Source organism: Canis aureus, chromosome 8 (assembly GCF_053574225.1).
Source record: "Canis aureus isolate CA01 chromosome 8, VMU_Caureus_v.1.0, whole genome shotgun sequence".
Taxonomy (NCBI): domain Eukaryota; kingdom Metazoa; phylum Chordata; class Mammalia; order Carnivora; family Canidae; genus Canis; species Canis aureus.
In genome coordinates this window covers 66,450,050-66,464,658 of record NC_135618.1, presented here as the reverse complement: position 1 = coordinate 66,464,658, position 14,609 = coordinate 66,450,050, and the positions used below count along the sequence as shown (strand labels likewise).

General features: G+C 42.5%; 1 protein-coding gene across 3 annotated transcripts in view; it reads right to left on the bottom strand.

Annotated features, from left to right (window-relative positions):
• Nucleotides 1-14,609, bottom strand: part of RSPH10B (radial spoke head 10 homolog B) — a 59,998-nt gene that overhangs the window by 43,389 nt on the left and 2,000 nt on the right. The window contains exons 2-6 of one of the 3 annotated variants that reach the window (XM_077907762.1): nucleotides 13,849-14,165; nucleotides 7,637-7,712; nucleotides 4,070-4,138; nucleotides 2,219-2,392; nucleotides 167-252 (exon numbers count right to left, since the gene is read on the bottom strand). In XM_077907762.1, coding sequence (XP_077763888.1) covers nucleotides 167-252; nucleotides 2,219-2,392; nucleotides 4,070-4,138; nucleotides 7,637-7,712; nucleotides 13,849-14,105 — 662 coding nt within the window. In that variant the 5' untranslated portion in view covers nucleotides 14,106-14,165. The remainder of the gene's footprint in view (nucleotides 1-166; nucleotides 253-2,218; nucleotides 2,393-4,069; nucleotides 4,139-7,636; nucleotides 7,713-13,848; nucleotides 14,166-14,609) is intronic. The other 2 variants (XM_077907763.1, XM_077907764.1) reach the window with 2 other exon arrangements.

The following is a 14,609-nucleotide window of genomic DNA, read 5'->3' as shown; positions in this document are numbered from 1 at the left end:
ACCCCAAGACCATGACCCAAGCCAAAATCAAGAGTTGGTCATTCAACAGACTACGCCATTCAGGCGCCCCTCTGCACCTTATCTTTAAGTCACCTAAGTGAAAATTATTTGGGCCCCCAAACACATGTTTCACCCACACCCCACGTGTGGCAGCAGCGATACCTACCATCTTATCCCCCAGCCGTTTTTGATGTTGTGTACCCAGTCCCCCTCGTACCAGGAGGTACCCTCTTGATTGTAATAAATAGAGCCCTAAAACAAATAATATCATTAAAACATATCAAGCCTCATAAAACAAATGTTTATTAAAGGTAAAGATTAAAAAGTACATGAATTTAAGGAATCTAACCCCATGGAAGTCAATGTCATACATGGGCAAGACACCTAACCCGTGGTATGTCTCTGTTTTGTAATCAAGGATATGGTAAAGTAGCCATCACATCACAGATCAATTACTCCCTAATGATGAGGTATCACAGTAAGGTGTGGAATGACCACATCCATTATATTCGGTCTATCCATTTACTTGGTAACTTTGAGTCAGATGAGTACCTAAACAATCCTGTTCTGTTGTTACCTAAAGTGAGCGGTAGATCCTTCTGTACAAGTAAAGGTCAGTCCCGCTCCCTGCTCTTTTTTTTTGAGAGAGAGAGAGGGATGGAGGGAAAGAGAGAGAGGGAGCGAGTGAGTGCTTGCACAAGCAGGAGGAAGGTGCAAAAAGGAGAGAGGGAGAGAATCCCAAGCAGGCTCCACCTATACCCAGTGGGAGCCTGACATGGGGCTGGATCTCAGGACCCTGAGATCATGACCTGAGCTGAAATCTAGAGTCAGATGCTTAGATCTGAGCTGAAATCTAGAGTCAGACGCTTAAACTGACTGAGCCACTCAGGAATCCCATGTCAGTACCCAAACCACTTTTGTTCTATCCATTCATCATCATACTTATTTTACTGCCTCTGAGTATAAAGAAAGATGGGTTCTACCTGTGATAAAGTGAAATTGTATTATTTCTGAGTATAAGTGACCATGGAGTAACCTTTCTTTGGTGACTCCTCTTAGGGAATAGTACTAGCTACCATGTATTTGGATCTACACCAAATGGCCTCAGATTGCTTGTTTATTCACTGGTTCATCTCACTGCACGTGCGTGTGTGTGTGTGTGTGTGTGTGTGAGGAAGCGTGCAATTTTTCTCTTTTCTTCCCCATCATCAAGCTGACTTGCATCCAGGTGCCATGGTCTAGAAGTCACCACCCCCATCCTAGTCTGAACTGCTATGAGCTGAGAGAGGAGAGGAGGGGAGAAGAGAAGGGAGGGGAGGGGAGGGAAGAGAGAGGGGGGAGGAGGAAAAGAAAACACAATACAATTGACAGAACAGTCTAAATCTGAGCAGAGTGATGATTATAATGGTAGACTCTTTTCTTACATTTTCCAAGAACATGGCTACGGTATTTTATAATCCTATACAGAAGGGAAATAGCAGTGCCAGGAAGAGCAACCTTGACTTAAAAGTGAATATAATGTGCATTACCGGAAAGAGTATAAACTGGTCCTGCTGCTGTGGAAAACAGTTTGAAGGTTCCTGACAATGTTAAACACCCAGTTACCATACTCCACTCCTAGGTTTATACACCAGAGACTGAAAACAAGTACCCCAATACATCCTTACACACCCATTCATAGCCGTGCTAGTCACAGAAGCCAAAAGATGAAAACAGCCCAAATACCCATCAAAGGATGGACAGATAAACAGCATGTGGTCCATCCATACACTGGAGCAGTATTATTCAGTCACCAAAAGGAATTAAGTACCTACAACATGGATGAATCTCAAAAAAACATGATGTTGAGTGAAAGAAGCCAGACATGAAAGGTAATATATTGTAGGGTCTCATTTATACGAAACAACCAGAATAGATGACCCATAGAGAGAGAAGGCAGACAGGGGCTGCTGGGGTTTGGGATGGGAAATATCTGCCTAGGGTTTTATTTTGGAGTGCTGACAAAAAGGTTTTGGGGCTAGACAGAGGTGGGGGTCTCACAAGGCTACGAGGGCACTATATGCCACGGAACTGCTGACTTTGGATTGGTCAGTTTTGCGTGCTGTGAATTTCACATCAATCAACAATTGAATATACTTTTACAACAGCCCCCCATTTCCCACCCCCTGTATTTGTTCACCCTATCTACGGGCAGAAGTTACGTGGCCGCCTCACCCACCTTCCCATGTCTCTTGCCGTGACACCAGTGGCCGATGTAGGACACAGGGTGTGTGCCACATTTGAACATACCAAATCCCTGCCTCACACCGTGTAGCACTTCTCCTTCATAGGTGCTGCCATCTGGCCACGTGTACACACCATGGTTCATGGGGATGTTCTTCACAAACTCCCCCTAGGATAAGAAAGCTCAGTGAGAAAAAGCAGTTGTGAGACCCCTAATCCCATGGATGGTTTGCAACATCTCCTTGACTACTGCACACTGCTCCTGTCTCTCCTCTGTGGAAACAGTGGAGTATCCCGGCCATCAGCTTCTACCCTCCCCCTTCCTTCTCTAACATACCCTGTCCTCTCTCCCCTCCCCTCCCCGGAGTGGAAGCCCCAGCAGGATAAAACAGCTGGAAGCTGTGTGTAGACAAGGTTCCAAGAGGCAAATGGATAACATGAAAAGGTGTTGGTTTTTGTCCTGGCCTTAGGAACTTTAGAGTCTGGGTTCCAGTGTTCTCCTCAGGGGACACCAGTGATTAGCCTGGCTTGGTGATCAACTGGTGGAAACTCTTCTTTATGTTTGTGGTTCATCAAAATATTCTGCAGACACATCAACCAACCACATCCCTGTGGGTGCCTTCTAGAGAATCTGCTCTGCTTGGGGCCAGGATTTCAGCTGAGTGGGCAGCACGCAGTTCCAAGCACCACAGCCTTGAGCCACTGGATTCTCTCAGGAACATGAACTCACCAGAGGCATCCGGCCAGCAGAAGAAAGAGGACAGGGTGGCCTGGCCTGACCATGGGCCAGATTGCATGAGGCTAGCTGACCTCCCTGAAGGTACCTTTGTGACAGCCCAAATCCTGTCCATCAACCCTCCTATCTAAGCTGGTATGGAAGGGTCTATGCCTACCAGAAGGATTCCCACCTGAGAGCTTCCAGAAACTCACAGGTTAGAAGGCAGGGTGCTGCGGGTAAAGTTTCCCTGGAGAGGCTGGCCCCAAAGCACCAGATCTTCAGGCTCCCCTGAGCCTCTGAGTGCTTGTCTCCCACTGTCCAGCCCCAGTGAGCTGCCCACCTGGCCCAAACATGTCTGTTTCCCTCACTTGGCTGCTACTTGAATATGTACATTACATGCATGTGTCTTCTTTTTTTTTTTTAAGATTTTTATTTATTTATTCATGAGAGACAGAGAGAGAGAGAGAGGCAGAGACACAGGCAGAAGGAGAAGCAGGCTCCATGCAGGGAGCCCGACATGGGACTCGATCATGGGACTCCAGGATCAGGCCCTGGGCCGAAGGCAGGCGCTAAACCGCCGAGCCACACAGGGATCCCCCTCTTATTTTCATTACCACTTATAAATGCCATCACTAGCAGCTCTGCAACTGCAATATCTAGAATAGCCTTCCAGCTATTGATTTTAAAAATATACATTTCCTTTAAACCATCAAGATGGGTTGAGACCCACAACCCATCTTGAAAAAAGGAATAAAAGTGGCCAGTAAAAATAGGTGAAGCTGGATGAATGGCTACAGTCTGAGCTCCAAAAAAATAAAGGTACAGAAGAGAATGTATAATGAACTATTTGTATTTGTAAAGAGTAAGAAAGGCCAAATATAGGCATGTGTGCTGTACATGCACAGAACACACAGGGACCTCTAGAATTTACAGATGAAATGGGTAACGATCAACAGAGGAGCCTGTACAGTAACAAGGCTTTTCGCCTATATTCTCTGGTACTATGGACTTTCTTAAACTCATGTGCTGAATTACTTTTATGAAAGTAGTGGGTTTAACTGTGGGAAGCTGGACATTAAAAGTTTCATTAATTACAGTTTAAAAACTATTACCTATTATGTGCTTTACCTCATATTTCAGACCATCAGCCCAAACGTAAGTCCCTTGTCCATGCATGAGTCCTTCTGAAAACATACCCTTCAAAACAGAACAACAAACCCTTAGCACCAGTCTTTGATTCTACACAACAGCTGCCACTGTGGTTTTAGTTCTTAGGATGGAGCCTTATCCCCTTTCCATTTGCATAAATATACTTGTCCAAATTCCCCAAAATGTACACCATGCAGTCCTATGCAATGGTGAAATGAGTTGTAAATTCACTCTGTGTCGTCCTCTCCTAATTAAGCAGTGAAAAATGCTGTAGTTCAAAAGAATTCATACACTTTTGGTTTTGCACTTCCAAATGCAAGGATTTTAAAAAATTATTTAAACTAGACAGACCCCAAAAAATTTTTAAAAAATAAAAAATAAACTAGACAGACCCGGTGAAAACCATTATCTGGATATTAGCAACTACTCGATTGCTACTTACTAGGATTTATCGGTGTTGGTGTGTCTGTGTCTTTGGACATATTCATGTATGTACATGATATACTATTGTCAGTATAGTCCATTTATATTTAGTGTGTACTGTTAACATATAAAACTAATCACTAAAAACTTAGCACACCTGAATGTCTAAATGCTATCAGAGAAAAGAAAGGTAAGAATACATCCAGTTTTGCCTTAGAATCACCTTGTTAGATGTGGGATGGGTGTTGGGGACACACCCTGAGTAAACAGTGCTCTAACTCTGGTTCTCAGATTCTACTGTGCTTCAGAGCCGCCTGGGGTTTGTGGAAACACAGATTTTCTGGGCCCACCCCAGAGACTGATTCATCAGCAGGTCTGGGTTGGGGCCGAAGAACTTGCATTTTGAAAAAAATCCCCCAGGTAATGTTGCTTATCCTCTTGACCACGCTTCTCTGGAGAATGACAGCCCTTACTGACCAGCAAGGGTTAATGTGGGCTCACCCCAGGCAGGCTGCCACGGAGCGGTTTTCTAACCATAGGCTGGTTCTTGTTTGTTATTATGGAACTGATGATGGTCACAACCACCAGTATTTTAACAAATTAGACTGGAAAGGATCACGCTGCATCTACAGGGTAAGGGCAAAGGGTTCAAGAAGTGTTTGGTTTTATTATCTTTAGGGGATGGTGATCTAAATGTGTGATAAACCCGAGGTCTGATGATGTGGGGCCTGGGGCTACAGAGTTATTCTGCTGGACTTGCCGCTCTCACAAATTAAAGGAGATGTAACAAAAAAATAAAAAAATAAAAAAAATAAAGGAGATGTAACTTATGAGGATTTTTATTTTTTTAACTTTAAAAAAAAAGATTTTATTTATTCATTCATGATACACAGAGAGAGAGAGAGAGAGAGAGAGAGAGGCAGAGACACAGGCAGAGGGAGAAGCAGGCTCCATGCAGGGAGCCCAATGCAGGACTCGATCCCGGGACCCCAGGATCACACCCTGGGCCAAAGGCAGGTGCTAAACTGCTGAGCCACTCAGGGATCCCCTGATGATGATTTTTAATCAAAATAATTTGAGTCTGAGGAAAATATGGAGAGCTTACAGGGCATGTAGCAGGCAATGGGTAGAGAAAAGATCATCTAGAAACAGAGGGTGTTTGTCCCCACATGTATGGGAAGGGCAAGGCCACTGGGTCCAGCTTGAGCTTTAGGTAACCAAGGCAAACCCTCTGGGGTAGGAGGAGCTGATACTGCGACTTCAGCAGCCTGGGAGGGATTGGCCCACGTAATAAACTGGGTGTCTTGGGCGCATGGGTGACTCAGTCAGTTAAGCGTCTGCCTTCAGCTCGGGTCATGATCCTAGGGTCCTGAGATTGAGTCCTGAGTGGAGCTCCCTACTCACCAGTGAGTCTACTTCTCCCTCTGCCCCTCCCCCTGCTCACACACTCTCCTCTCCTCTCCTCTCTTCTCCTCTTCTCTCTCTCTTTCCCTCTCCCTCTCTCTCAAATAAGTAAAATCTTAAAAAAAGAAAGAAAGAAAAGAACTAAGGTTCGTGTTGAAGTATTCACACACCAGGGCTACATTTAGTGCCATGGTGCTGAAAGAATTCTCTGATCAGAATGAACGTGACAGCTTATTCCAAAACTGGCAAAGGCCAGATGGGACATTTTAGTATCACTTGGCCATAAAAATGGCATTTTTAGGAGTTTTTATGACACAGGAATAAGAACATGTCATATGTTTAGTGGGGAAAAAAATCAGGGTACTGAAACCCATGCTCTATGACCCCAACCACAAAAATTTGTTCTTATTATAAGCACATTTCTTTGATAATCATGTTCTTATTATAAGCACATGTTTCTTTGTATCATTATTGACGGCAAAAAAATGAAAACACCTTAAAAGTATCTAATAATTATGGTATGTAATGAATAATAAGTCAGAACACTGTGCTATATATATAGTATATATACTTATATATGTTATATAATTAAATATTGTGTATATTTATATACAGTATATAATTAAGTTATATATAAATAAAATACATTTTATTTTTATAGAGGAAGAAATGGAGGTTAGTGTTTAGATGGGGACAGTGTTTCAGCCTGGAAACATGAAAAGTTCCAGAAATGGATGGTGGGGAGGATTATACCACAATGTGAATGCCCTTAACACTACTAAACTCTACACTTAAAAATCATTACAACAATAAATTTTATATATGTTTTACCACAAAATATTTAAGTTATGAAAACCATGCAGCAATATAGCAAAGTATTCATAAGTGGAAAAAGATTCAAGAGTTTATCTGCCAAACCAATAGGCCCACATAAATGCTGATACTTCCATTCAAGGAACAAAAATGACACACAGCACACCCAAAACATTTCCTGGGAAAGGATGATGATGATACTGGGATTTTCCTCATCCTTATTTCATTTAGTCACCTTAATATTGTATGTACAATAAATACAAATCAAGAAAAGAAAATCTAAAATGATGACTTCAGGGATCCCTGGGTGGCGCAGCGGTTTGGCGCCTGCCTTTGGCCCAGGGCGTGATCCTGGAGACCCGGGATCGAATCCCACATCGGGCTCCCGGTGCATGGAGCCTGCTTCTCCTTCTGCCTGTGTCTCTGCCTCTCTCTCTCTCTCTCTCTCTGTGACTGTCATGAATAAATAAATAAAATCTTTTTAAAAAAATAAAAAATAAATAAAAAATAAATAAAAAAAAATAAAATGATGACTTCAGTTGTATGGAGCCATGTTTTTACCGTAAAAATAGGTCATCAGGATTCGCAATAAAATGAGCAGAAAATACTTCTAATTTCTTCTGAAGAACCAACGAGCTTTTCTTTTTTTAAATATTTTATTTATTTATTCATGAGAGACACAGAGAGGCAGAGACACAGGCAGAGGGAGAAGCAGGCTCCCTGTGGGGAGCCTGATGCAGGACTCAATCCCAGGACCCCGGGATCACGACCTGAATCAAAGGCAGACACTCAACCACTGAGCCACCCAGGTGCCCCACTAATGGTCTTTTCTGAAAATACTAATCTAAAACTCTCACAGGACATTCTGAAATTCCTCCCAGCCCGTTCCCAAAATGGGTAACTCACGTGGTAGGTGCAACATCCTTGGAAGACTGCAAAGCCTTCTCCCTCATATAGTCCATGGACCTTTTCACCTTCATAGCTACAAAGAAATAAAGCTAAAGGCAATGAGTGGCATAAGCAAATCTAAGTGACAGTTAAATTGACAATTCACATCAGTGAAGAAGTCCAAGTGACATCTCACACTCATTCACTCAATAAACATGCCCCGAGGGTCCCTGTGCCCCTTTCTAAGCCCTGGTCTGGCGCTGTGAACAAGACAGGAAAGTTCCTGCCCTTGGGAGCTCATAGTTCACTGTAGAGACAGACAACACAAAGGAAACAAACAAACAAGATAATTCCAGATCCTGATCAGCTTTTGTGAAAGACGTGATCAGGGAATAAGTAGGAGGAGGCTGCTGTGTACAGGAGGTCAAGGCAGAGGCCTCTCAGTGGATATGAGAGCTGAATTGAGATGTTCAGGTCATGAAACAAACAGCCCTATGAAGAACCCAGGGATGAGGATCCCAGGAAGAGGGAACAGCAAGTGCAAAGGCCCTGAGGCAGTAAAGAACCTGACAGCTCAAGGTCAGCCAACAGAAGGGAGGGTGACCCAGCTGGAACACAGGAGGGCAAGAGGAGAGGCCAGAGGGCCACAGTAAAACCCAGAGCTCTAGGAGGAATCTGGAGAAGGTTCTAAGAAGGGAGTTGGACAAGGTCAGATTAACATCAGAAGAACACTCTGGCTGGCTGCTATGTGCCAAAGAAGACTGTGTAAAGAGCTAACAGCCAAAGGAAAGAGTGAAGAGGGGTGAAGATGGAAGGTGACAGTTTATTCAGGACAGTGTCCAGAATGATGAAAAAGGTTCTGGAAATTGATAGTGTTGATGGTCACACAATAGGGTGAATACACTTAATGCCACTAAACTGTACACTTAAAATGGTCAAAATAGGAAATTCTATGTGTATTTCTTTTAAGCAGGCCCAGAACAGGGCTTGAACTCCTGACCCTGAGATCAAGAACTGAGATTAAGAGTCAGACACTTAACCCACTGAGCCACCCAGGCACTCCCTATGTTAGGTGTATTTTATTAGGATAATGTAGAAAAAAAAAATTTTTAAAGATATATTCTAGACATGGGGCCAGAAGAGTTTGCTGATGTGCTGGCTTTGGAGAAGTGGGAGGTTCAGAACAGTGCTCAGATTTTGAGTTCAGAACTGGGTGGATAACATGCAATTCGGGATCTCACTCAACCCTAAGCTCTGGGGTAAGTCAGGTGAAAAATGATCAGGTGACAGCCATGACCAAACTGGGATTTGTCCAAGAATCCAAGGAAGATTTGACATTAGAAAGTCTATAAACAAAAAAACAAACAAACAACAACAAAAAAAGAAAGTCTATAAACACAATTCATAGCATCAGCAAATCAAAGGAAAAAGACTGTAGGTTTATAGCAGGATGCCAGCAAGGTATTTGATAAAATTCTGTAATCATTTCTTTAAAAATTCTAGTCACAGTACAAGGTGAGGGAACTACCTAAACATAAGAGACTACTTATGAAAAAGCAACAGATAGCATATATGATTTTTGAGAGTGAAATACCAAGATCAACTCCCTGAAAATCAGGAACATGAACAGGATGCCTCCTCTTCCCACTATTTATTCAATATTGTTTTAGAGGTTCTGCATCATGTGAAAACTCAGGAAATTTAGGCAATCTGCATAAATATTGACAAGAGTTAGGCAATTGTTTTAACTGGAAGATTGTGTGATTATTTACCTGTAAAACCCCAAGACTTTCTTTTAATTCATGAGAGATTGTGGCAACCCATGGGAGGAAACTGGAATATGGTGGAGGGAATGACTAAACTATTTATTTATCTATTTATTTATTTAGAGAGCGAGCGCGCGTGCACATGAGCTGGTGGGAGAAGGAAAGAGAAAAGCAGACTCCTCGCTGAGCAGGGAGCCCAACACGGGGCTTGATCCCAGGATCCAGGGATCATGACCTGAGCCAAAGGGAGTAGCTTAACCACCTGAGACACCTAGGCATCCCTCAGGGATTTTTTAAAGAAGCCATATACCATTCAATGGTATAGACACCTCCCCTCACTCCCAAACCACATATATGTTTCCAGGTGCTCCTGGCCTGGATCCTGACCACCCTGATGTCAGGATATTCAACTCCTATGGTTCTCACAACAGGGTAACCCCAGGCTCCACCTTCCCTCAACTAAGAGCATACTGCTGACACTCAGCTGAGTTTTTCTAGAAAGAGCACAATGTAGAATATAATTATGCGCTGCCTACATAGACCATATTTCCTACTTTTTAATATCCTTCTATAGTGCTCAACCCAGAGCTGGTCCGTGGTAGCTCATTAATAAACGTCTGCTGACAGAAATTGGTCACACTTCCATACACTAATAATAGCAGAAAGAGTAATTAAGAACTCAACCTGGGTTGTGAAAGACCTGTACTCTCAAAAACCATAAAGCATGGATGAAAGAAATTGAAGGCAATACAAACAAATGGAAAGATATTCCATGCTCATGCATTGTGAGAATATTGTTAAAATGTATACTACCCAAAGCAATCTACGGATTCAATGAAATCCCTATCAAAATGCCAACAGCATTTTCCACAGAACTAGAACAAATGATATTAAGATTTGTGTGGAACCATGAAAGATACTGAATAGCCAAAGCAATATTGAGAAAGAGGAATTAAGCTGGAGGCATTATAATCCCAGATTCTAAGATATACTACAAAGCTGTAGTAATCTAAACAATATGGTACTGGGAAAAAAAATAGACACATGGATCAGTGGAACAGAATAGATGCCCAGTAAACCCAACTTATATGGTCAATTAATCTACAACAAAAGAGGCAAGAATATACAATGGGAATAAGATGGTCTCTCAATAAATGGTGTTGAGAAAACTGGACAGTTTCATGCAGAAGAATGAAACTGGACCACTTTCCTATACCATACACAAAAACAGACTAAAAATGGATTAAAGATCTAAATGTGAGACCTAAAACCATAAAACTCCTAGAAGAAAACACAGGGAGTAATTTCTTTGTTATCAGCCATACCAACATTTTTCTAGATAGGACTCCTCAGGCAAGGGAAACAAAAGTGAAAATTAGTTATTGGTATTACATCAAAATAAAAAGCTTTTGCATAGCAAAGGAAACCATCAACAAAACAAGGCAACCTACTGAAGATATTTGCAAATGATATATCCAATAAGGGGCTAACTTATAAAATATATTAAAAATTGATACAACTCAACACCGAAGATACAAATGATCCCATTAAAAAATGGGCAGGGGACCTGAATACACATTTTTCCAAATAAGACATGCAGATGGCCAACAGATGCATGGGAAGATGCTCAACATCACTTGTCATCAGGGAAATGCAAATCAAAACCACAGTGAGATATCATCTCATATCTGTCAGAATGGCTAGACTCAAACCCCCCCCCCAAAAAAAAACAAAAAAACCCAAGACACAAGTATTGGTAAGGATGTGGAGAAAAAGGAACCCTCGTGCACTGTTGGTGGGAATATAAATTGGTGCAGCCACCCTGGAAAACCATATGAAGATACCTCAAAAAATTAAAAGTTGAAATACCATATGATCCAACAATTCCACCACTGGATACTTGCTCAAAGGAAATGAAAACACTAATTTGAAAAGATAAATGCACCCCATGTTTACTGCAGCATTACTTACAAGAGCCAAGATTTAGAAGCAACCCAAGTGTCTATCCATAGATGAATGAAAAAAGAAAATGTGGTATATACATAAATACATACACATCTATACAATGGAATGTTGCCTTTTGCAACAATATAGATGGACCTAGAGAGTACTATAAGTGAAATAAGTCAGATAAAGACAAATATCCGATTTCACTTCTAGGTAGAATCTAAAAAGCAAATGAAAAGCAAAAAAACAGACCCATGAATACAGACAACTGATGGTTACCAGAGCAGAAGAAAGGAGGGGAGGTTGGACAACATGGGTGAAGGGGAGAGACAGATACAAGCTTCCAGCTATGGAGTGAGTCCCGGAAATAAAAGGCACAGCATCGGGAATAGTCAACGGCATGGCAACAGGGTGGTACGGTGACACATCATAGCTACCCTTGTGGGAGCAGAGCATAATGTACAGGGTTGTTGAATCACTGTGTTGTATACTTGAAACTAATGTAACATGTGTGACCATATTTCAACTAAGAAATAAAAATAAAAGTGACCACTAATATCATTCAAGTGATAAATCTTGACCAAGTACCCACTAGACTTAAGGTCTGATATTCTTGGGTGGGTCTCTGCTGGGACTGAATTTTCCACCTGGTGGAGAAGCTGAGACCTGGAAACAGATTAAGTAATTCATACACATTATATATGTGTGTAGTAGGAAGGAATACATGCTAATACACGTAATAGAAAGTGATAAGTATGATGAAAACAGTTTTGAGCAAAATTACTTTCTATTAGGAAGAAGCACAAGAAAAGTCTGGAACAGAGGAGTAGATGGGATTTGGTCATTCGGAAACATGGGACAAACACTCCAGCAAAGCTATCTTTGCAAACAAAAGGTAAAAATACAAATGGTATTGTGGGGAGGCGGCTAGCTGGGCTCTAGAGTTTGAGAAGAGAGAGGCAGGCTGAAGTCAGGGCATCAGGCTGGGAGATTTATTCTGTAGATAATGGAAAGGAATCAAAAGTTTCTAAGGGTGTGGTAGCCAGCCTCAAAATGGTTCCCAGTGATTCTCACCTCCCAGTACTCAATATCCTTCTGGAAGCCTTGCCCACCTTGAAGAGGACTGGCCTGTGGGGCCCACTACAGTGTTACAGAAATGACAGAGGGATATCTGAGATCAGGTCATAAAAGACATGTGGCTTCCACTCTTGCTCTCTCTTGGATTACTGTCTGGGGAAGCCAGCTGCCTGGTGATGAGGACACCCAAGTAGCCCTGTGAGGGAGTCTGTGTGATGAGGGGCTGAGGCCTCCCACCAACAGGCATGCCAGGAAGCCGCTGTGAAAGCGGATGAACAGTCGGCCATGCCTTTAGGTGATGGTAGTTTAGATTCGCATCTTGGCTGAACCTCCAGAAATCCTAACCCAATACTACCCAGCTAAAAGTTGCTTCCAGATTCTTGACCCTCATAAAGTGTGTGAGATAATATTTGTCTTAATTATCACGAGGTGACTTAATAGGACAGATAACTAATCCAGGGAGTGATGTAAACAATTAAGAAGGCAAATCTCTATAAGAGGCTCAGGAGGAGCCTGAAAGCAGGGAAATCTTTTTTTTTTTAAATTTTTTTTAATTTTATTTATGATAGTCACAGAGAGAGAGAGAGGCAGAGACACAGGCAGAGGGAGAAGCAGGCTCCATGCACCGGGAGCCCGATGTGGGATTCGATCCCGGGTCTCCAGGATCACGCCCTGGGCCAAAGGCAGGCGCCAAACCTCTGCGCCACCCAGGGATCCCAAAAGCAGGGAAATCTTTATGAAATGAATCCAACAGTCAAGTCAAGAGGTCATGAGGAGGTGGAGTGAGCATAGAGGAAAAAGAAATACACAAGCACAGGAGAGGAGGAGGACAGCCTGGAGAGGAAGGAAGAAATCAGCAGAGGGCAGTGGAGAAGCCAATGGCTGGAAGAAATGTAGCAACATGTAGAGGAACCTTCTATGAGTGTATTTTCCTCAGTTAAGAACCTGAGACTAGGGGCGCCTGGGTGGCCCAGGGGTTGAGCATCTGCCTTTGGCTCAGGTCATAATCCAGGGGTCCTGGGATAGAGTCCCGTATTGGGCTCCCCATGGGGAACCTGCTTCTCCCTCTGCCTATGTCTCTGCCTCTCATGAATAATAAATAAATAAAATCTTAAAAAAAAAAAAAAAAAAAAGAACCTGAGGCTTAGAAAAGTTCAATGATGGTGCTGATGTTGCAGAGGTGACTCTAATCCAGATCTCATTTCAAGTCCTGCAGTCTTTGCTTTTGGACACAGGGGGTTTGATGACCAGTGGACGATGTCCAGTAGGAAGTTAAGAATTTGAACCTCAAACTCCAGGAGGGAGACCTAGGTGTTTATAATCATCTACGGAGGAAAGGGGGCAGGGAAAGCCAAAGTATGAGATTGCGGGAAGAGAGAGAACAGAGAGCATCAAAGTGGTAGAAAGGAGAACACGGAAGATGCAGCCCATTAAAATCACCTTTCAACTATGAGTTTGGTGAGAATGGGTTCTTCATACTGAGTGGCATCTTCATCCTGCTGCTCATCATATTTGGACTCTTTTCGGGGCATCAATTCACTGAGTTGTATGTCCAATGTTGGGACAGCACCAGGGGACATTTCCTGTCTAGGTGTGTTGCCATCTTGTTTGGCAAAGTCTGGATAATCGGAGAGAGAGGAGGGAGAGCGGGCAGACTTATCCCCCTTTTTGTCTGCTCTTTTCTTTTCTTTCACCATTGTCTTTAGAAGTCCTAAAGTTTACTTTACTGTTTGTTTCAAGGTGCTGATCAGTGTCATCTGAAAAATAAAAATCACCTCTCTAAATACATGCAGGTTTCACTTGTAGTTAAACTTCTAGCTTTACAACCCAATGTCATGATCGTTCTCCTCCCAAAGCTTGAAAAATTACAACTATCAAGTACCACCAGTTTATAAAAATATCTCCTTGGTTGTCCCTAAAACTCTTTAAAAAACTGGAACCGCCACTTACCATTTCTTTTAAAATAGTGTTTCAGCAAGAAGGTAAGCTAATACATGAGAAATAGCTAGCTGCTCAATCCCTATGGCCTCATGTTGCAAATTTATACTTTAAAAGCCCATCTCTCACTACATCTGCAGGACTGAGGGCTTAAGAGCTGGATTCAGGCTCCCGCGTTGCACCTTACCAGCTGTGTGTTCTTGAGGTTAATCTCCTTCTGCTTCAGATATCAAATAGAAAGAACAGCACCAGGGCAGCCCAGG